Below are 21487 nucleotides of genomic sequence, written 5' to 3'. Positions count from 1 at the left end.
AAAGAGAAGCACAAGCTCATAAAGTTTGAACACTCAAACTTGTTTATAGTACAAAAAGTATAGATTTTTGGATTTTAAAGTATAGGAAGAATGTTATGTTATTGTAGGGGTTAATAACAGGAGGGAAAGATTGAGAAGAGAAGTTTTACCAAGGTTACAGAGAAGAGACGAGCAAAAGCAGGGATGTTGTTAATGTTGGTGCTCTGTGTAATAGCACACAGAGGAGGAAGCTGAATTACCTGCATCAAAAAGCAAGAAAAAAAAGCCAAAGAAATCAGATGATTACAGATTTATTAAACACAAAAATAATCAAATAAGGAATTTATAAATTACTGGAGGTGGGTTTGCCGATTAAGCACTAAAAGTTAACAAACTATTACATAGTCACAGAAACCAAAGTGCCCTCAAAATGTCCTAATTTAGTACTCACTGCTGTCTTGAGCAAGTCCTGCTCCAGGTCTGAGCAGCAGGACCACTTTGTTTCCTCCAGCTTGAATCAGATCAATAGCCCTTGTGTGGTAAATGCCGCGAGCTGGCTCCCCGTTTATCTCCACGATCTCATCTCCAACCTGTCAGCAGGGCAGAAAAACACCTAAACCATCAAGCATGCTTATGAAACCCTGCAGTGAGCTTTCTTATTGGAGATGGTAAAATATCTCAGGATGCAGCGTGTGAACATGTCAGTTAATTTTGCTCTAATCACTTTGGACATCAGTCACCACCTTTGGACAGCTAAAGTCATTCCTGCAGGCTACGGTTTGCCAGGTCATGAGACTGATTGCCGTGAGCAGCTTCTACTTTGTTCCCTTTCTGCAGTCTTCCATCTCCTCTTGATAATGATGATATGATAATCTGGCTCTCATGGGGAAATTTTACTGAACCATTAGCAGATAAAACAGGGTCAAGTATAGAGTCATCCACCTACAAAAGGTTTCATTACTTCAGATGAACTGGGAAAATTATGCCTTCACACCCTCTGATCTTTCCTCTCTATTTCATCATTACTTCTGTATTCAACCCCTATGCGGGACTCTATCCAACTGGGTGTAGTGCATGAAAATTCTACCTCCTTTTTGTCCCACCAAGCAAAGGAGAGATGCCATACAATATCTTTTCATGAAGACATATTTACCACTAACATTTACAAAAAGAACTGCAACTTCCAACTAGGATGAAACTGCAACATAGAGAGAACTTACATGAATTCTTCCATCCATTTGAGCAGGCCCATCCTCAGCAAGCCTCAAGATGTAGAGGCCCATGTTGTACTCTGTGCCCCCTCGCAAGCTAAAGCCGAAGCCCCTAGGACCTCTCTCTAACTCCACAGTAAGACAACCCTGGGCACAGAACAAAACTCTCAATATGCAACCTAACACTAAAAGTTACTTTACACAGTTTGGAAGGTCTTATTATGGATTTTGTGTAAAGAATGAATTCTAATATATTGATTTTGCTCTTTATACAAAACTCAAAGCACTATGATGGAAAGACTAAGAAGTGCAAAACATACAAATATAATTTTTTCTGCTGAAGACAAAAATAAACAACAGCTGTTTATGAAACTTGAGTTGAAAGCACATTTTTGCCAGAAACTATGAAGAATTGTTGCAGTTTTTACAAATTCAAGGAAGTTCAAGAGTCATGCAAAGGATGAGTAAATGTGATTCATTTAGATCACATCAAGGTAAGCTGAGAAAACCAGTGGAACAGCTTACTAAAGAAGGCCAACTGCGCCATCTACTGTGGGGGCACTGCCAATGCAAACATCTCAAGCATCCAACACGCCTGAGGATCATTTTAGTATCAAAGGAGACAAAGATAGAGCCTTTCCAGCAAAAAACAGATCTAGATATCATATTTGATTTTGCTACTCTCAAGTCCTTTGCTGTTTTGTGGACACAGTGAAATTGTGGAACTTCACGGATGACAACTAGTGGGAGGTCGACATCTTGTAAGAAGATTAAAAGCTAGCTTCTCAACCTTTTTTGTTTGTTAACATATATTTAAACAGCACATAGAAATTATTCACAGCTTCATAGGTCCCAGGCTGCAACAAACAACCTTTTTTTCCTAAAAATATTTTCAAGTCTTCTTCGTGTAATTTACTCTGTCATGATGAACTCATATTTCATAGAAATGGTGTGCAATCACTGTGGAAGCAGCAGAAACTGTGTTTCGAGTAGAAAAAAAATTGCTGATTCTCTGTGATTGATTGATTCATGTACCTAATCTGACAGCAACAATAACAACAAAGCTGTTCATTACAACCATCCATCCATCTTCTGTTTGTCTCAGACACAGGTGACATCCTAGAAACTGTTTTTTTCTTTACATAATTGTGTTTCTGTTATTTTATAGCATAAAATTAAATATTGGAATAATTTTAGTGTCAGGTTATGAGGATATCTCTAGATTTTCCATTCTTAACAGTCAAGGATCAAATGACCATAATGACCAAAGCAATTTTTTAATTTTTTTTCAAGCAAAAAGATAAAATTATTAATACATTTTATCCTGCAAGATGGAAGGTTTTAGAGAATTGTTAAAGCAATATATAGATAAAATATACATTTTGGTCTTACCTGGTTGGGTCCGGTCACACACAGGGCTCCCTGCTCACCAAGTGAAAGCGTTTTATATTCTGATCTGCTCTGTCCTTCCCTTTTTTCCTCCAGGTCCAAGTTATACCTACAACGGATACATCTGTTCACTTTAATCTGTTCCAAAAAAACAGCTGCAGGCTACCTACCTAATAAAGATTCCCTTTAAATCCCAAAATTAAATTAAATGCTGCAAGCCAGAAGCAAGGATTACTTTTTTTAAAATATAAACATGAATTTGTACATTATCTGCACAAGGCATTTTACCTAGATTTTTTTTCCTTAATGCTTTAATGTGTGATTTTTTTAATTTCTTTTTTTGCTTTTTCCTAAACAAAAGAAAAAAAACTTTAAAAAATGTTATGGCAATGTCTTTTACAGAGTACAGGTAAATGTTGGCACTGCAAGCAAATTGGAATTTGGGGAACAATCTTTATAGGACAACTGTTTCTTTTAAAATGTTTATTTCAGGAGGTTTTGAAGACATTTTCTGCTAGTGTCAGTGGTTTCTTTGCAGTCTTTCAAAGCCAGGAGTGCATGTAGGAGCAGTAACCCTTCAACAACAGCAGAAGTCGCGGGGATTCAAATGCTGTCTTCATCATACTCACCGATCATCCAGTAGACCTGATCTTTGTCCCATGGCTCGATGTTGAAGAGCTGGACTTTGTTTGGCTGAACTGGCTCCAGATGGAGGGCCCTTATATTCTAAAATACATTCAAAAATTACTCCATCTTTATGCTGCAAATCTGATTACTTAGGTTATTTAAAAATATTTCAATAAATACATAAAGACTGATTTGAGATTCCACCAACTAGCACAACTATCCTAACCTTCTAAGTTGCTAAATAATAAAAAAGTTAAGTATTAAAGTATTTTTCAGTATACCAGGAAAAAAGCCTGAATTACATAAATTAACACCAAAATCAACAGCAGATTTAATTTAATAATGTATGAAAATAGATGCTTGACTGAAACTAAAACATCTAAACATGATTTTTCTATTCCCATATTTGATTTGTCAACCTTTCTCATTTCAAATGATTTACCCTGAGAGTTCTGCAAAAAGGGTCTTCCAGTGACATTTTTTTATTTGAGTCATTCTCTTTTAATGTATTCAGTCCTTTAAAGGAAAACCCAAAGATGAATATTTCAGTTACTGGATGTTTTTCTGATACTAAATTTTCAATATGAGCATTAACACATTAATTTATTCAAATTCTATGCAGACTTGATTATCTGCTAAAGCTGCAAAATTAATTTATCACTCATAGATAATGAATTTTAGAAATAAGGCCTATTAACATCTCCAAGAAACACTGTTAAGGGCAAACAAAGACATTCACCATCCTCAGGAACCACAGTAAGGGTGACAACATTGCCAGCATCCTTAATAAGCTGAACAATGTCATTGTGTGAGAGCTCGATAATGGAGCGGCCGTTGACTGCTGAGATACGATCTCCGACGTGCAGCAGGCCACAGCGGTCAGTTGGGCTGCCTTCAATGATACGCCCAATTTTGTGAGGGATAACTGCAAAGACAGTTCAGGGATAAATGAGATATAACGACTGTTGCTCTTAAGCCAAGACAGACTACAGCTGTCATAAGCCCATACTGACTTTGTATTGGTTAACACGAATGAAAAACAAAACAAAAGGATCTTACCTCCATGTGGTGGTTTGCTTTTGGACGTGAGGATGACAAATCCAAAGCCCTCAGCGTCTTTGCGGTGGAGCGTGATGTCAAAAGACTCGTGGTCCAGGGCACTGGGCATTGGTATGCGAGGTAGCCTGGGGGAGCCATTGACCAGAACAGGAGCCATTTCCTGGCCCTCGTCATCAGCTACATCTGGTTTGATGGTGATAATGATAATATTTTACAAGATATAGAAGTCATTACATTTTTACTTTGTTCAGTTGTTTGGTAGCTGTAATTACTTTCAAATCAAGCTTTGTTTCCAGAAAGTTTTAACAGGACAGTTAAGAGGAGTGTGAATTTCCTAGTTTTAGTGCAGGCAAAGTCAAAGTGGAATAGCAAGAAAGACTTTGACTGCTCATGCAAAAAATGGTGATCAGCATTACAGGTCAACCGATTTTGTGGGTCAACAGGCTCATTGGAATATATTGAACAATTTTCTGCATCAGCAAATGATTTCAAGTTCATTTAAATAGCTGCCTGTAGTTACAGGCAGCTTTTTTCCCTGGCAGGATCATCAGCTTATTGATCACAAGGCTAGATGGTTCCTTCAAACTAAATCCATTCCTGGAAAGGTTTTTAGTTTTTACTTTCCTCCAAGTAGACAACCACCCAAATAATAGGAGACAAACGGTTGGTTTGTGTTCTTATCTTTCAAAAGTGTATGTCTTTACTTTGTTAAATTTGCACTGTTACATTATAAATGTAAATAGCATAACAGTGAAGCTTTAACTAAAAATGGCATAAAAAGAGAAACACTCTCCTAAAGCTTTATAAGTTAATTTATTCATGAGTATAAAGGTAACTAGCAGATGTATGCAGACTTTGTTGCTAACTGCACTGCTAGATTTGGATGTGGCATAATTCTATGTTCAGCCAGGATGTTAAGAGATTATTTTGTATGAAGCAAAAGCTTTTAGGAAGCTGAATGAAAAAACACATTAACACAAAGTCCTCCTAGGCAGACAGCTCAGTCAGAAATGTGTGACACCAGCTCATCCCTAACCTCAAAGCATTCCAGTTTACATGTCCAATGACACTATCAAGTCTCTTGAGGCGTCATCTAAAAGCAGAAACACATGTCCTCAGGTGTCGTCTGTGTCGCTGCTCACCTCTGTACATGACTTTGCGACGAACACTCAGCATGACTTGACCATTACGGGCAGCGTTAGTCATAAGGTCCAACACTTGTTTGTGTGAGCGGCCTTTGACCATCACACCATCGATCCCAATGAGCTCATCTCCTGCTCTGAGACGACCATCTTTCTCCGCAGCTCCATTGGGCACAATGGCCCCGATATACACCTGGGGAAATACATTCTGAAAAAGGGTTGTTAACATGGAGTGGACTTTGGAAAACAGAAATAATGAGGCTGTCTGTTTAAATCACAAATCTAAATACTTTTTTTCATAAAATATATTAAATGCTATTTTATAATTATGCTTTTCAGATGACTGTTTGGTATTCAAGCAAAGATTAGAAAAAGTAATTAACATTGCCTATTCTTTAAATGTTTTTCCCTCCATCTATTGCAAAAACAGAACTATAGATTTTTCTGCAGAAAAGAAAGTGGAAAAGGAAGAACATCACACCCATTAAGCACCAAAGATAGGGATAAAAGCTGATGTCTCTCACTTAATTTAGTAAAAGAAATGACATTAATCATGAGCAAATCCTTTTAAATCCTATTGGTGTTACTCACTGGCTGTTGTGGACCTTCTCCTCCCAGAACACGAAAGCCAAAGCCTGTTTCAATGTCTCTCTTCAGAAAAACATCAATGTCTTTGGTGTGAGGTTCTGTTGATGAATCACAAGCATTAGTTACTGGGATATAAAGGGCTCAAGTAGCACAAGTGGAAATGTTACAGGGCAGATAATGAAAGGGAAGTCTGCTCTTACGTCTGCTCTCCAGAAGGGCTTTGGACTTCAGGTACATTTCTGTGGCCTCTCGCTTGGGGGAGTCGGAGGAGCGCAGGGTGCTTGTATTGGAGTGGTAAGTCAAGGCCTGGGGGGTTGCATCTGTAACTCCATCCAACGTCTCCATGCTGGCCGTTAGTTCCTGTCTCTGACAACAAACACAGGCCCGGTCATGTCTACACATCTCTGAAGAACATCACAGATTCCGTTTTAGGAGGCTCATTATTTTGAAGAAATGATTGAGGTAACAGACTTAAAAGGTCAGTTCATTGGCTCCTTCATTAACAAAACACATTTTGTCTTGATTTTTCTCATCACTCTTTGAATGCCTTGAGTGCCAACCACTGGGATTTGATTGAGGGAACTGAGTAATGATTTCCCAAAGGGTGTGACATGCCTTCTCATGTAGACAGGCCAGCGTCTTTATCTAAAACTGTTGTATTAATGATACCACCATATCTGAAGAGTCTCATCCATGCCTCATTACCGCAGCAATCCCCAGACAATAGCCCATTGAATATGAATAGTGAAAAGAGGTAATTAAGACTGTTTTTGGGAGCAAACAAAAGAAGACTCTGAGAAAGATAATCAATATTCAAATTTCCTGCTATCATTTAATTTGATGCAAGAGAGGCTTAATAGTTAAGCCGAAGGACAAAAACATTTTGAAATTAAACTGAAGGATGTGTTCTCCCAGTGAGACAGTAGGGAAGAAAAAGAAAGAGATATGTTTCTACTCACAGGCTTTAAAGACTTCACAGGCGATGTCTGACCTATGGACACACAAAGACAAAACATATTTTAAGATTTGGGAATCAACAGCCATCACTAAAGGCATCATCCACCAGATGGCAGTCTCTCTTTGACTAACACAACAGCTGTGGACAAATAGAGTAAGGTACTTATACCCCCAATGATGTACCCACAAAAGAAAGCTCTATTAAGATTTATTTTTAACCAACTTTCATAGTCAATATGAAATATAATGGCAGTTCTTGAACTGACCACACAATGGAAACTGTCTGTAGAGTTAAAAGAGCTAGTGAAGGCACAGAAGATTCATGCGTGTAATACCATGACAGATAAATCTCTTTTTGGCCTGTGATAATTGTCCGGTCCACCCACATGTTTCGCATGTTTCATTTGAATTACTCAGATAGTCCTTCACCCACCGTCACTCCTCCTCAACTCCCCCCATTAATCAAATTAACAAATAGTCCTTCGGAGTCTGCATCCCTCAGGGCTTGGGCTAATGCTTGGCCCAATGAGACCCAATGTGAGGTAAATGGAGCCTGATGTACTGCAAAAAGAATAAAGTACTGCATATTTATTTGCCAAGCTATGAAAATCTTGGTGTATTCTTAAACTAAATCACACCTGTCTTCTTCTTAACCACAACAATGCTCATGATTCTCGCAAACACATACCGACAGGAAGCCTCTTCCATGCCAAAGGCCATTGTCTAATGAGGGTTTAAGCTGGCATTAGCTCTTTGGTTATAAAGACTGCATGAAGCTTAGCACATATCCTTCATAGATGGAGTCATGCAGTGCGTCAGTCGAGGATCACATGGGGGTGAGGTTGCAGCCCTGAGTGTGAGTAGTGTGGGCGTTTCAGAGATGATAGAAGGAGGTTAAGGCGTGGTTATGGGAGGAGGCCCTGGAGGACAGTCCCTCTATAGGCGTTTAGCCATGGACGTTAGTAAGGCCACGGCTATAGAGGCATGCAGAATTCCCTTGCGCTTTGCTGATGATCAAAGCCAATCCGGAGTTCATTGAGTTGCGCAGTGAGCCCCCTGGGGCAGCAGGAGATGTAAGCAGGAGACATTTGAAGGGTGCCTTCCCTCCTCCCGCTGCTGCTTGAAATCAAGCACATCCTCGCACTTATGTAATTCCTGCTTTCAGACTTGTAACAGAGTGCATTACGCCTCACTGGGAGTTGTCATAAACACGGGCATTTTGACTGGATGCACACAAGAGGACTGCTTGAAAAATGCTTGGGGTGTGCAGTTTGCATATGTAAAGAAGCTGCATATGACGGGAAGAAATATAGCACTGAAGGACCCAGTCAGATCATCATCTGCAGCAGCTAGAAAAGTGCTCTTGGATCTATCAAGTGGATAAAAAAGGCAGCAGTGATTTTTTTATGCAGGCTGCATAAAGTGGCATCACCCAGCCCTTAAAACGAAATCATGTGTTTTCACTCAGTGCCCCCCAAACCAACCACAGCACCATCTCACCTCCTGTCAGTTTCAGCACTATGATCTGAATTCCAACGGGCACTGCAGAAGTTGCATCAACAGTAACAGTACATTATGTAATGCACATGAGGGTAGAAATGAATGAGAATAACACATGGATACAATGAGAGGAAAAACAACAAGACAGGCAGGAGAGAAGCAGGGAGCAGAAGAACAGACGGATGCAAACACAGAACAAAGAGTGAGACAGAGAAAATATTAGTCGATTCAGCCTTTTACCTCCTCTCAGCACCAGTACGTTGACCTCGCTGCCCACCGGGAAGTCTTTGAGGATATCTACCACTTGTGCATGACTAAGTGTTTGGACGTTTTGTCTGTCAATCTCCTTGATTACATCTCCTTTCTGTAGACCACGGCACCACTGTGCATCCAGGATCATCTTCACCTTCTGGCCAAGTGGACAGTCCGCTATGGCAAACCCAAATCCTCCTGGTCCCTTGACCAGCGGCACGCTTACCAGTTCTGGCTGAAGCATTGTAGTGGCCACCTCCCTATCAGGCTGCCTACCATTTGGCACTGTGGCCACAACAGGGCGGCCGCTGGCATCAGTGGTTACGTAGTGGAGATCTTGTGAGGATCCGTGGAGAACATCCCCTTTTACAAGCAGTGGTTGTCCGTTGATGAGGGGCACAGCTGTCACCACCTCTCCCCCATGCAAACCCTGCTGGGTTTGAGCTCCGGGAGGAGGGGGAGGAGGGGGTAGCGGGTCATCACTGTTTAGATCGACATCAGGAGGAAGGGGGTAGCCGCGGCAAAGAACCATGTCTACATAATGGTTGATGGGAACAGACTGGAACATCTTTACCACCTCTGGATGTGTCCTTCCAAGCACGCACATCCTGTTAATTTCAACGATCACATCACCTGACACAAAAGGAAATGAAAAACTGAGTGACAAAAGGGAATACTTGCTCCAATTTTTAATCTAGACATAACTTCTTCTACATTTTCTTGCAAAGCTGTGCTTCCTTTGTCAGACATCACTCCTGTGAAATGTCCCTTTCCCCTTTGCAGCTGCTGTATTTCCACTTTGGCAGCCCTCTTTATTGCTTTTATTTCCCTTTATCTCATTCATTCCTGCTTCATTCTCCCCCTTTCAATCTTTACTTTGCTGTGCAGTCCTGAGCAGTACTCCCACAACAACTGCAGAGCAGAGACAATTGTAGATCCCTGTCACATTATACTCTCGAAACGATCACACCCAAACACACAGTTCAACACACACACAGCTTAAGGCACGACTCCCACAGTGATCAGACTGCTTGCTTATATACAACTGTGCTAGAGTTCATTTTACTATCTTATTGAACCCCTGGGATACTGTCAGGTTAAATGAGAACCATTAAGGTAAATTTAGCACCTCCAAGTGTCTCTGCAGAACATTCCTGTTTTGGCTTATTTCTCAAATGTTAATTTTTTTTTAGCACATAAACATCTCATTTCTCACCGGATGCCATCTTGTTGTCCTGAGCAGCAGGGCCATCGCTGAGCACATTCTTCACCTGCAGAAACTCATCTGTTCGATCCCCTCCAATGATGGTGAATCCAAAACCCTGTGAGCTTTTCTTCAGAGATGTGTGGTACAACTCTCCCTTCAGCTGGCTGGGGTCTGCAGTGAAACCTGGGGAAGCTCCTTTGCCTAAGAAAAAAAGAAGTATTGCAGATTTATGAGAGCATGACAGGCTTTCTGACTAAAATTCCCATTTAGAAAGTCCACCACATTTAAATGTAGCATTACAGATAAACCTATATATCTCTTTTAAAGACTGCAAAATCCATCCACCCCTGTGCTTAACTTTAATTACACGCATTGTGAGATGTGAATCAACATATTAATTAGTAAATTAAAGTTAATAGGCGTGATCCATATTTTAACTTGATAAACTCATCAACTGAGACCTTTTTGTGCAACCCTGACAAGAAATGAGTTGAGATAGAAAGATAAAAAGGCAAAATTGTAGCTTAAGGGACTAATTTATTCCCTTACCACCATTAAAAAAACTGTAGAGCAAGAGAGGGACATCACCTTTGACTAAAAGTAATTTGCTTTAATAGTTTTTTTTATTTTTGATTTCTGCCTAATTTAATCAATGATTCAGGCAAAAAAAGTTCAGAAACGTCAACTTTTTAAAGCTCCAGTATGGAACAGTTAAAGGGTAATGGTGACTTCAGTGTGAAGCAGCTGTGGAATATGGATTCAAAGGATGACCAACTCCTAGGGTTACCCTGCATAATACCAGACAATTTTATTATAGACCCAACAGTTACATTGACGCTCCTTGATGTTTTTTTTTCCTTTCTTTTCTTGTTTGACTCAAAAGCTTAAAGATACGGCGAATATCAGTCAAACCTCCTTTCATAAATTACATTTTTTATATGTTCATTCATTCATTCATTCATTCATTCATTCATTCATTCATCCTTTAAACCCATTTTGTCCCTTTCTGGGTCACTGGGCTCTGCTGGAACCTACTTGTGGGAGAAGACAGGGGACATCCTGGGCAGGTAATTTTCCAAAAACACCACATCCATTTCCATTGCTATGCGGATGACACCCAGCTCTATCTTTCCAGCCAACCCAACTCCACACTGCCTCCATTAGCACTGGTTGACTGCATCAATGAAGTCAAATCCTGGTTCACCTCAAACTTTTTAAAACTCAATAGCAATAAAACTGAACTTCTTCTGATTGGCACCAAATCCACCCTGAGCAAGACCAACCATTTCTCTCTTTCCATTGACGGCTCCACCATCTCTCCCTCCCCTCAGGTAAAGAGTTTGGGTGTCATCCTCGACAGTAGTCTCTCTTTCACTTCTCACATAAACAGCGTCACCAGATCAGCTTACTTCCATCTACGCAACATCCAACGTCTACGTCCCTTCCTCACTACTCAGTCCACTGCTGTACTGGTACATAGTCTTGTTACTTCCCGCCTGGACTATTGTAACTCTCTTCTATTTGGTCTCCCACAAAAAACCCTCCATAAACTTCAAATGGTTCAGAATTCAGCAGCTCGTATCATCACACGCACTCCCTCCATCAACCATATCACACCTATTCTTCAACAGCTTCACTGGCTACCCATCCCATTCCGCATTCAATACAAAATCTTGCTCTACACATTCAAAGCCTTTCACAACCTTGCACCTCCATATCTCTCTGACCTCCTTCATGTCTCCATACCTGCTCGCTCCCTCCGCTCCTCTTCTTCTATCCAGTTTTCTGTCCCTTCTGCCCGTCTTGTCACCATGGGGAGCCGGGCATTCAGTTGCTCTGCTCCCCAGCTTTGGAACTCACTCCCCCCTGACCTCCGCAACACTGACACACTCCCACATTTCAAATCAAAGCTAAAAACTCATCTTTTCCAAATGGCCTATTCACTTAAACATTAACCTTTTCACGTTTTTATATTTTTTATTTAATTTTGTATTTATTTAAATTGTTGTTGTTGTTTTAAGTGTTTATTGTATTTTATACTGTATACATGCTGTGCGGCGACCTTGAGTGCCCAGAAAGGCGCCTTATAAATAAAATGTATTATTATTATTATTATTACTCTAAAGCTTTTGTTGTCTCCAGAAAATTTCTGAATTTCCAACTGACTATCAGCAGTTTTTTTCTAAACAAAATCATGTGACAACTACATAATTCTCCTACAGGCGTTACAAAGAACTTCGAAGTCTAATTTTTGAATCCTATACTTTAAACCAAAGATAAAGACCCACTCCAATGAAAATTGGGTTTTTCGTGCTTTTAACATGTTCATGTAGCATTTTTCTCTCGATGGAGGACGTATACTGTATAAACAAAATTAGGATTAAAACTGTGTTTCTGAGTATTTCTTTATTCAAATTGTTGTGAAAGAGGAGCAGACGGAAAAATGTCATTTGAGAAAGCTTGGAGTTGTTATGTAAAAGTAAAAGTGGCAGGCCACAAGCTTCTTGCTCTGATTCATTCTGATGCATCCACCTGTAGATTAATAGATCCATGTACAACTTCATTTTCCTCGTCTGAGCTGACATCTGGCACAAAAATATTCAGCTGGATAGCTACAATATTGCTTGCTATTTTTGGTGCGCCACTAATGTTAGGTTGGGGTTGTAAAGGGCTGTAAGCTATAGTGGGAGAGAATGTTAACAAATGGATGATGGGAAATGAAGTCAAACTCCACACCAACAGTCCCGCCCACAACTCAGAGGCAAATTTGTAATAACTGCAGAAACTATAGAAAAAAACACACCTTTTTCATTTTGTCCAAAAAAAGACAACCACATAATTATAACTAAAAGACCACTGGGAAACATTTTACAACAGATCAAAAGATGATCTAAGTGGGACTTTAATCTGTTTCCTTAACTTGAAAAAGGAAGAAATGGTAAATCTTGGTCTCTGATTTACAGGTGATGGATTGTCATTTTAAATTGTAATGTGCATTTCAATTTCAAAAATCCTTTTAAAAATTATAACAGGCTAAAAACGTGCACTTCTCTCTCGATCTCCCCTAATTTATAAATACTACAACTCTGATCGTGAGAGGCATTAAAATGCAAGTGCACTCAAACATTCAAATGGTTCACCAGCCATAAAATATCCACAGCAGAACAGCTGAGTACAACTCATTACAGTCAGTTTGGACTCCAGATGTTCATATTGGGTGGCTCAAGCAAATATAAATACATAATGACATTGAACCTGCTTAAATATTTTTTTTTAATGTTTTGTTCTTCAAAGAGGGTCAAAATAATAGTGCAGATGTTTACACAGATAAACAGGAAAGATGAAGGGGCAAGGATAGAGTGAGGAAGTATGACTTGTTCAAGTCTGAGTGTGACTGCATTGTAACAAGTCTCCAAAAAAAGTAGACACAGATTTTGGAAATCACAGGCCAGTCAAATCCCATTCAATGGATCAGGAGACCAGAGAATATGCTTTGTGTGTGAGTCAAAAACAGAGCAAATCTTCAGTGACAGAATAATGAGAAAATTCTGTCTAACAACATTAGCAGAGTGACAGGAATGCATGTTTCCAAAAGGTCATCTTTCTGAGGAAAATCCAAATAGACTCTTGGTCAACATTTGACTAAAACAAAAGAAACAATGTGATGGAGACAAACTTTTAGACAAAAATAGAGTTTGAAAAATAAAAGTCAAGTTCAGCTGTGGTATGAAAACAAATATTATTTATCTTCAAATTAACAATTGAACGAATCCTAAAGTTCAACTCCAATCATCTTTTGATCTATTGTAAAAGTGTTCCCAGTGGTCTTTTATTTATGATTATGTTGTTTTTAGAAAAACAACAACATAATATTTACAAAAAACATTAACAAAAAAAACAACATTTTTGTTGTTTTTAAAAATAAAATTAAAAAATAAATAAAATAAAAAACTTGCTGCAGAAGTTCATGAGAAATCCACTTCTGAGTTGTGGGTAGGACTGTTGGGGTGAGTAAGCCTGACCCCATTTCTCATCCTCTCTTTGTTTACACTCTCTCTCCTGCTAGCATCCAGCTTCTCACAAACCAAACCTTTACTGGTGCATTAAAACATTACTGGTGCAACAAAAATGGTGAGCAATATTGGAACTATCCAGATGTAAAGTGTTGAGCCAGATGCCAGCTCAGATGAGGGAAAAAAAGACGATCTAGCTGATTTTTATGAATGGGCAGTGCAGGGAGCTTGTGTCTTGGTTCTACGTTACACCCATAAGCTTTTTCTAACGCATCTTTTCATGTGCTCCTGATGCACAATGATTTGAAAAAAGAAATACTCAGAAATATATTTTTGTCCTAATTTTCTTTATATACAGTACAGACTACAAGTTTGGACACACCTTCCCATTCATTTGAATGAAAAGGTCTGTCCAAACTTTTGGTCTGTACTGTATGCCCTCCATCATGAGAAAATGCAACAAGAACATGTTAAAAACACCAAAAACAGGATTCTCATCTGAGTGGGTCTTTAATGCCTCCAAGGAGCATGCAATGTTTTAAAATACAGAATTGTTTGTGTTTTCAAAATGAAGAAATATGACTAAAATGCATACTGGATCAGTTAAGACTGATTTAGCCAAAAATGTATTTTTAAAACAAAACAAAAGATATTGACTTTCATGGAAAACTGTGAAAGCTTGAGGTTGGGCCTGAGGTGAAACAGCAGAGTAGTGCAACTTTGGTTTCATCATAGAAAGTGTCTGACAGCTCAGTGGGCTGTGTAATCAGTAATCAGTGGCGGAATGGCGGTTTCCTAAATCCCCACACACCTGAGGAGATAGATGTCTGATTATGCTTAGCCTCTGTAACGGGCTGTTCCACCAGCTGTTGACACATGCACCGTTCAAAGCCATCCTCCTCCACTGTACCACTTCATTCACTCCTCTGGAAACCCCGCTGGCACCATGAGCTCGTCTGTCTCCAACACCAGAACTACTCTAACTACTACACATACGTTTTAATGAAAGCGGACCTAACTGATGATGTTCATCGCGGGAGATTATCAGCAGGTCAACTTAAAAAGCAAACCAAAACTTGACAGCTACCTTTTTTTTTTTTAAAGTATGAAACATTTAGTTGATTGTTGGTGAGATGAAGATGTTCCAAGGTCTTCACTCCAGAAAAACATTAACCAGAACAAGCTGGCAGAGGTAAAAGGGTTTCCATCAACAATGAGCAAAAGCCAAAGTAATGACATTATCTTTCCATTTTTTTGCAATTAGCCAATGTTTGTGTCCAATATGTTTAAGACATAAATGAAAAAAAAAAAGATAGATCTGATTTGAAACAGAATTGAAGTAGTGTAAAAATATTAGCTTGCTAAAGCACGAGAGGAGGAGAAGCAAAATGTGCTCATTTTAGCAAGTTCAACAGGAATTTCTTGTTTTGATATACAGGAGGCAGTGACTTGAAAAAAGGTATAAAAGTAATTAAAGTTATACATGTAATTACAAGTTTTTAAAACCCTTGTCAACAACCCTCACCCTTCACCTCCTTGGCTGGTGGTGCAAGGTGCTTTATAGATAAAGAAATGATGATGATGATGGATGAAGGTGCAATGTAGCACTCATGTTTTAATAGCAATGCAACTTTGCTAGTTCAAAAACAACTATTTTTGTGCATTCCTTGTTTTGCTTTGAAATTCCAGCATGCCAGAAAGTTTAACCATGCAGGTAGGTGTCATTTAGGAGCCGTACTGTATTTCAGCTGTTGTGGTGGGAACAAATTTCCCCCTCGGGTGTGCTGGAGAAAAGTTCAGGCATGTTATTGCAGCCATGGTAAGGTACGAGCTGCTGGTAATGACTCATAAACGTCTGCGAAAAACTGTCTGGATGAGCTCAGGTTCTGGCAGAGTGACATTTGAAAGCTGATGTGTGATGTTGATAGCAGCAGAGGAAACAACAGCAGAAAACACATACCAGCGCAAGAAAGAAAAATACTCAATTTAGAACTGGAGCAACACTGGAAGTCAGTTGTTTCCAAGTTGGGAGATGTGCTTCCTATGGTAAAGATTTCATGCAAATTTGTCTTCCGCACTCTTCGTCGGTAAAACTCAAACTTAAGGTCTAAGTAAAGCATCAATTTAACTTTTCTTTTTTTGGGGGAGCTAAACAAGTTGAGTGTGTAACTTTATTAAAGGTGGAGAACAGCTCAATTTATTTAAAGTGTTGAACCACAAGTGAAAAGTTTAACCTTTCACTTTCGTATGTAGTTATAACTAGATTGTTTTGAATTATATATATTTTTTTACTTTATCTCAAAGTTTAATTTGCTTTCATTTTAGCTTCAAAGTCTGTTTTATTATATGGAATCTTATCAGTTCATTTACTGCACTGACTGCTGAGTGATGCAATATTAAGCCTAAGCATGCTGCACATCTCGATGTGGACACAATTTCATTGGTGCATTCTCACATTTACAGTGATGGATGGGTACTGGATTACCCAACTTTCTGGAGGTAAACTGCATTTTTCATTTTGCAGACAATCCACTAGAGGTGTTTAAATAAAGTGTTTAAATAATGATTAATAACATTTATATCAAAAATTTAATATTGATATAAAAAATTGACTATTCAAATTTCATACATGTAAAAGATTAACCTTTCCTTAGCTATTGCATATTGAAAAAGTATCTTATTCTATGAGATATTTTTGCTTTTTGTAAGTATAATCACATAATAAAGAGGCATCTTTGTTATATTGAAGGTTGTACAATAACTTCTGTTTATTTGGTCGGGTAGAGAAAAAAAATCTATTCCAGCTCATATGTATTTAATGCATAAATAAAGAAACAATGTTGAAAACAATTAGGCACAAATGACAGCATGTAGTTGAAGATGACTCATAAACCCTCTAGGTTTTGGTTTTGTCTGAATCAGAAAACGCTTAAAACAACCAAGATAACAAAGCAGTTCTCCTAGGACTCAAATTTAGAGCTGATTGAATTTATTTATTGAATTTTAGTTTTTTTTTTGTTATTTTATCACATTTAACTCAACAGACATTTTTTTCCAATCAGGGCTTCTTTTGACTGCCTTTTCATTAACATTGTTTACTAACCATAGTCTGTTTAGCCAGAGTAGATTTTATACACAGGCACTATAACTTCTGCTGCTGACTTTTAAGTTAACTACAGAGCATTTCTCTATTCCAACTGCATGCTATCCTAAGCTGCTGTCCTTTTAACGTGTATTTATCTGTAAATCTGCTATTTGGCTAAATATAAAGATTAATGTTTTGTATTTTTATTTTTTATATTTACTTTACTTTTTTTTCGTCCGGGGGCTGCATGTGTAAACACAGAGCTTCAAACATTTAAGGAGAGACTCCTTCTTCAGTGCTGTTGTTACCTTGAGATGATGCTGCAGCTGCTTGTTGCATCGCTGCCAATTCTTGGTTCAGTCTCTTCTTTGCCTCCAAAACTGGATTCTCAAACTGGGTTTTCTGGTTGATGTGACTGAAACAAGGAGACAAGAGTCTCAACGAATCAAAACATTTTTTATTCAATGAACCTTCTTCACCGATTTTTCAGATTTTCTTAACTGAACCCTTTTTTGTTTCCTTAGTTTGAACAAACTCAATAAAACATTACACATGTAAATAAAGTTTTCTGTATTTTCTTCATGTTATGAAAGCTTTAAAATAGCTTTAAACTACTTGTTCCCATCAAGTCCTCGCTTTCTTCTTTCAAATTTTCTAGATCAAAGCGAACCAAACAATGCAGATCCTCAAACGTCCACTCGACCCTGATTTTAGAGGGTAAGAATATCTTTTTCTAACTCCAAAATAAATCTGGTCAATGAGTCATTTTTCTTTCTGGCTTCATTTTTGCCATTTACAATCCTATAGGAGACACCAGAGGTTATTAACTCCTTTTATGTCTATAGTTCCCACACTGAACTCGTTTCAAATCATATTTTGCCAGACACAATCGTCATCTGTGTCACTGACTATCTCTGTCCAAACAGTGCAAACTGTCTTGCGTATCATTTCCACTCTGGATGCTGTCATCTTCAGTCTGAGCAATAAAACAACACAGGCTTCCCCATTTTTGTTTCATCACAACAGATTGCCAGCTCTTCCCTCCAGCCCCCACCCTCTGCTGCTTCCATGCGTTTCACTTAAGAACTTCCCGCCTTTGCCCTTCTGCTGATACAAGATCTGTTGAACCTAATGGTTGTTTCAGTCATTTCTAATTGTGCGTGGTGTACACAAAATAAGAGATGCACACACAACTGTACAAATAACACCCAGTGGTCTGTACACACTGTTCTATGCACACAAGCTCACTGACACATTGCATGGCGAGAGTGCAATCAATGTAGTGTTCACATGCAGGTCACGGCACACTGTTTTACTTGGCAACCCACTGATAAACAACAGGAAAATCCTGATCAGAGTCTTCCAGGTAAGTGCTTCCTCTCTGCATTTTACATAACGTGGAGCTATCTCACCCAAGATAAAGAAAACAAGCTCAATGCTCAATTCATTTATTTAGTTTTAGACAGAATTGATTTATGCCAGTCTAGTGCTCATATACATAAAAAAACAGTGTAATATTAACTCCATACCAGATCCCTTGTGTGCATCTGGTGTAAACAAAGGGAATAAAATGGTTTTTAATGAGTAAATTAAGAATTGAGATTCACAGCATCAGCTAAACTTACTCAACATAGTACACGCCGTACTGCGGATCTTCAATTTTCTCCCAGCCGTAGGGTAACTCTGCAAACAGAAAACAGTGAGCTACTGTGTACTGAAGGATACAAATGACACCCCCAAAATGAATTTTATAAACAGAAAACTCAGTGTGGGAATTGTAACTTGTGAAATGATGAGCGTCCTATCTGCTTTTGCTTTACTTAAATGTTTAGCTTAAGAGAACGGGCATGAAAATAAATACACGGCAGAGCACACTAAATGAGGAGGACGGCTCAAATAACTGATGTGCATCATGCTCGGGTAAACCTGTCACACAGAAGGAGAGACAAGATGGGGGAAAAGTGCTCTTAATGTTACAAAAAGCTTGCTTTTTAGAAACAGGACACCAGCTAGCCCTCCGGTTGCAAAAATGCATTAAAACCAGGCTGGATGGACCTTAGTCTTTTCACCCTTAGCCTCTCTCCGCTTCTGTCTGCACTTAAAACTGCATCATCATCCCGAGGATGAAAATTCATGTCAGGAATTCCTCTAAGCAGATCCCAGCAACACGTTTCCTAAAAAATTAAGCCATTACACTATGATGTTTAAGCCAGAAGATTATCAGTGACAAGCTGCACAATCACAAGAATAACATGTAAATGGTGGGATGGTGAGATGACTATAAACTTGGTCATTTTGAGTACTGGAGTTAACATCTGCAGCACTTACCGTCATCCTCACACTTTTCAGGGGGCTTTGCTTTCTTGGCCAAGCGGGGGTCCAACCATGTGGTTGTCTTGGTATTGTGACTGGGGAGCACAAAACAGCAGCCAGTAAATATCAACAATAAAGTCTTGTGGCTGTGTGGGTATGAAGCAAAAGGATCAAACAAAAGGATGAACCATAACAGAAAAAAACAGCAGCTGAATTCCTGTGTAATAGACTCTTGTGCAAAAGGTTTATTGAATTTAACCACATTTTAGTTCTCGTCAGGCCCACAGTGGGGGATTTTCATGAACAGCAGGGCTGGGCAGAAATGAAAACTTAACTAAGAGCTTATGCAAAATGAGAAGTGTTTTCTGAATAATTTAAAGTACCACTCCGATTATCTTTTGATCTATTGAAAAAGCATTCCGGTCTTTTAATTATAAATATGCTGTTATTTGGAAAAATAAAAAAATGTGTTGTTTTCTAGGACATAGTTTCTGCAGAGTAACTGTAATTCATGAGAAATTCACTGCTAAATTGTGGAGGGCCCTTTGGTGTGGAAACAGCCTGCCGCCATTTCCCATCATCCTTTGTTCACACACTCTCCTGGTAGCTTACAGCCCCTTACAGCCCCTACCTAACATTAAGAGTGTAACAAAAATGGCAAGTAGAATTGGAACTATCCAGGTAAAATTTAACAGGTGAATTAAGCTGAGGAAAAAAATACTATTATCAACCTTAACATGTACTTGTGTCTATGTTGTGGCAAATAGATCTGTTTGAAAGCACATGTCCTGTGCTTCTGCAGTGTCAATACAACAGAGGGCTGCAGACAAAACATAACACTTTCAAAGTGGGGGTAAACCAAAATAAAGCTGTGGGGTTTGATGCCCATGGATACAACGATGACTGTAGGATATCATTAGGTCTCGTTATTAATCAGAGTATGCTTTGCATGTTACAGCTGGAATATTAAGTAACTCATGTGAATACAAAATCCCTAAATTCCAAACACGGATCACTTATGCTCAAACCAAAAACAAAAGAAGAATCAAAAATGTCATCTGTTATACTTAAAGATAAGTGGATTTAAGCCAATAGGCTCTGGAACCACCCAATGCATTCTCTTACACATTAGCAGGATTATCTGTTTTTTGAAGGCGGGAAAACAAATGCGATTTATTAAATCAAACCTAAAAGGGCTCCATAAAGAAGTTGTGTATTTCTATCTTGTTGTTAAGAAAATAACTTAACACTGAGATGGAAGCAGATTTTTTGAAACACTGCCAGGTATTTGAGGCAAAAGGGAGATAAATCCTAGGTTTACTAACATGGAAGGAAACATTTTGTCCTGAACTGATCATCTTTAAGACTTTTTTATGATCACTAGAAGGGACCTTTTGCACCTTTGATCAAACATTTAACTTCTGCAATACTCAGAGTAGATTACCCTGTGGAGTGCTGGCAATGTCTGCTGTCCTTTTCTCATTGTAAGCTCATAAACAAATTAATTAAAATCTCAAGAGAATTTATTTGCTTTGGTTTATTTTCAGCCTTAAATTAATGCAGTCATAGCAGTTGGGCAATGAATTCCCTTTTTACCCAGGGCATTCTTATGGTCCATTGAGAAAATAATAATAGCTCTCTGTTACATGCAAATCATCTTTGGCGTTTAAAATGAGCATCTTTTTTTAAAAAATCCACTGACAGATTTGACAGACTTTACAAGAAATAATTGACTATAAAGCAGAGACAGCGGATTGGCATCAGTTTTAATGTAAATTGTATAATATTTTTTTTAGACAAACAAAGATTTTATTTGTTTTAATATCCAAAATATGTATTTTATTAATTGCATGGCAATTTAGTTAAGTAAATATTGCTTTCATTTTTAAAATCAACCATCAATTAGACATTTTATGTTTTTTTATTGCAAATGTCTCTGATCAAATGTTCAAAGGCTGGTTAAAAAAAAAACAACTGATACCTGACATGTTAAAACCCTTATATTTTTTACATTATGAATCCTTTAAAATAAGTGGTTGGTTTGAAAGACTGAATTGATTACATGGAGGAAATTGTCTCATGAGCTTCGTCTCACTCACTCTATGAAATAGACCATGCCGGTCTCAGTGTAGGCCATCTCCCAGTTGAGAGGCAGAGGCTCAAGG

At 38.5% G+C, this 21487-nt stretch overlaps 1 protein-coding gene across 3 annotated transcripts in view; it reads right to left on the bottom strand.

The window, feature by feature from the left end:
- Nucleotides 1–21487, bottom strand: part of LOC101160155 (membrane-associated guanylate kinase, WW and PDZ domain-containing protein 3) — a 129192-nt gene that overhangs the window by 3160 nt on the left and 104545 nt on the right. Inside the window, exons 5-21 of one of the 3 annotated variants that reach the window (XM_011475040.3) lie at nt 21422–21487; nt 19338–19417; nt 18635–18692; nt 17318–17424; nt 9921–10112; nt 8693–9337; nt 6955–6986; nt 6196–6361; nt 5999–6093; nt 5408–5615; nt 4266–4448; nt 3946–4131; nt 3209–3305; nt 2583–2688; nt 1200–1337; nt 431–569; nt 150–239 (exon numbers count right to left, since the gene is read on the bottom strand). The exon at nt 21422–21487 is cut by the window's right edge and continues 94 nt beyond it. In XM_011475040.3, the coding sequence (XP_011473342.1) occupies nt 190–239; nt 431–569; nt 1200–1337; nt 2583–2688; nt 3209–3305; nt 3946–4131; nt 4266–4448; nt 5408–5615; nt 5999–6093; nt 6196–6361; nt 6955–6986; nt 8693–9337; nt 9921–10112; nt 17318–17424; nt 18635–18692; nt 19338–19417; nt 21422–21487 (2548 nt within the window). In that variant the 3' untranslated portion in view covers nt 150–189. The remainder of the gene's footprint in view (nt 1–149; nt 240–430; nt 570–1199; nt 1338–2582; nt 2689–3208; nt 3306–3945; nt 4132–4265; nt 4449–5407; nt 5616–5998; nt 6094–6195; nt 6362–6954; nt 6987–8692; nt 9338–9920; nt 10113–17317; nt 17425–18634; nt 18693–19337; nt 19418–21421) is intronic. The other 2 variants (XM_011475038.3, XM_020703262.2) reach the window with 2 other exon arrangements.

The sequence above is a fragment of the Oryzias latipes genome, chromosome 5 (genome assembly GCF_002234675.1).
Source record: "Oryzias latipes chromosome 5, ASM223467v1".
In the NCBI taxonomy this organism is placed as follows: domain Eukaryota; kingdom Metazoa; phylum Chordata; class Actinopteri; order Beloniformes; family Adrianichthyidae; genus Oryzias; species Oryzias latipes.
This window is presented reverse-complemented; position numbering and strand designations above follow the sequence as displayed.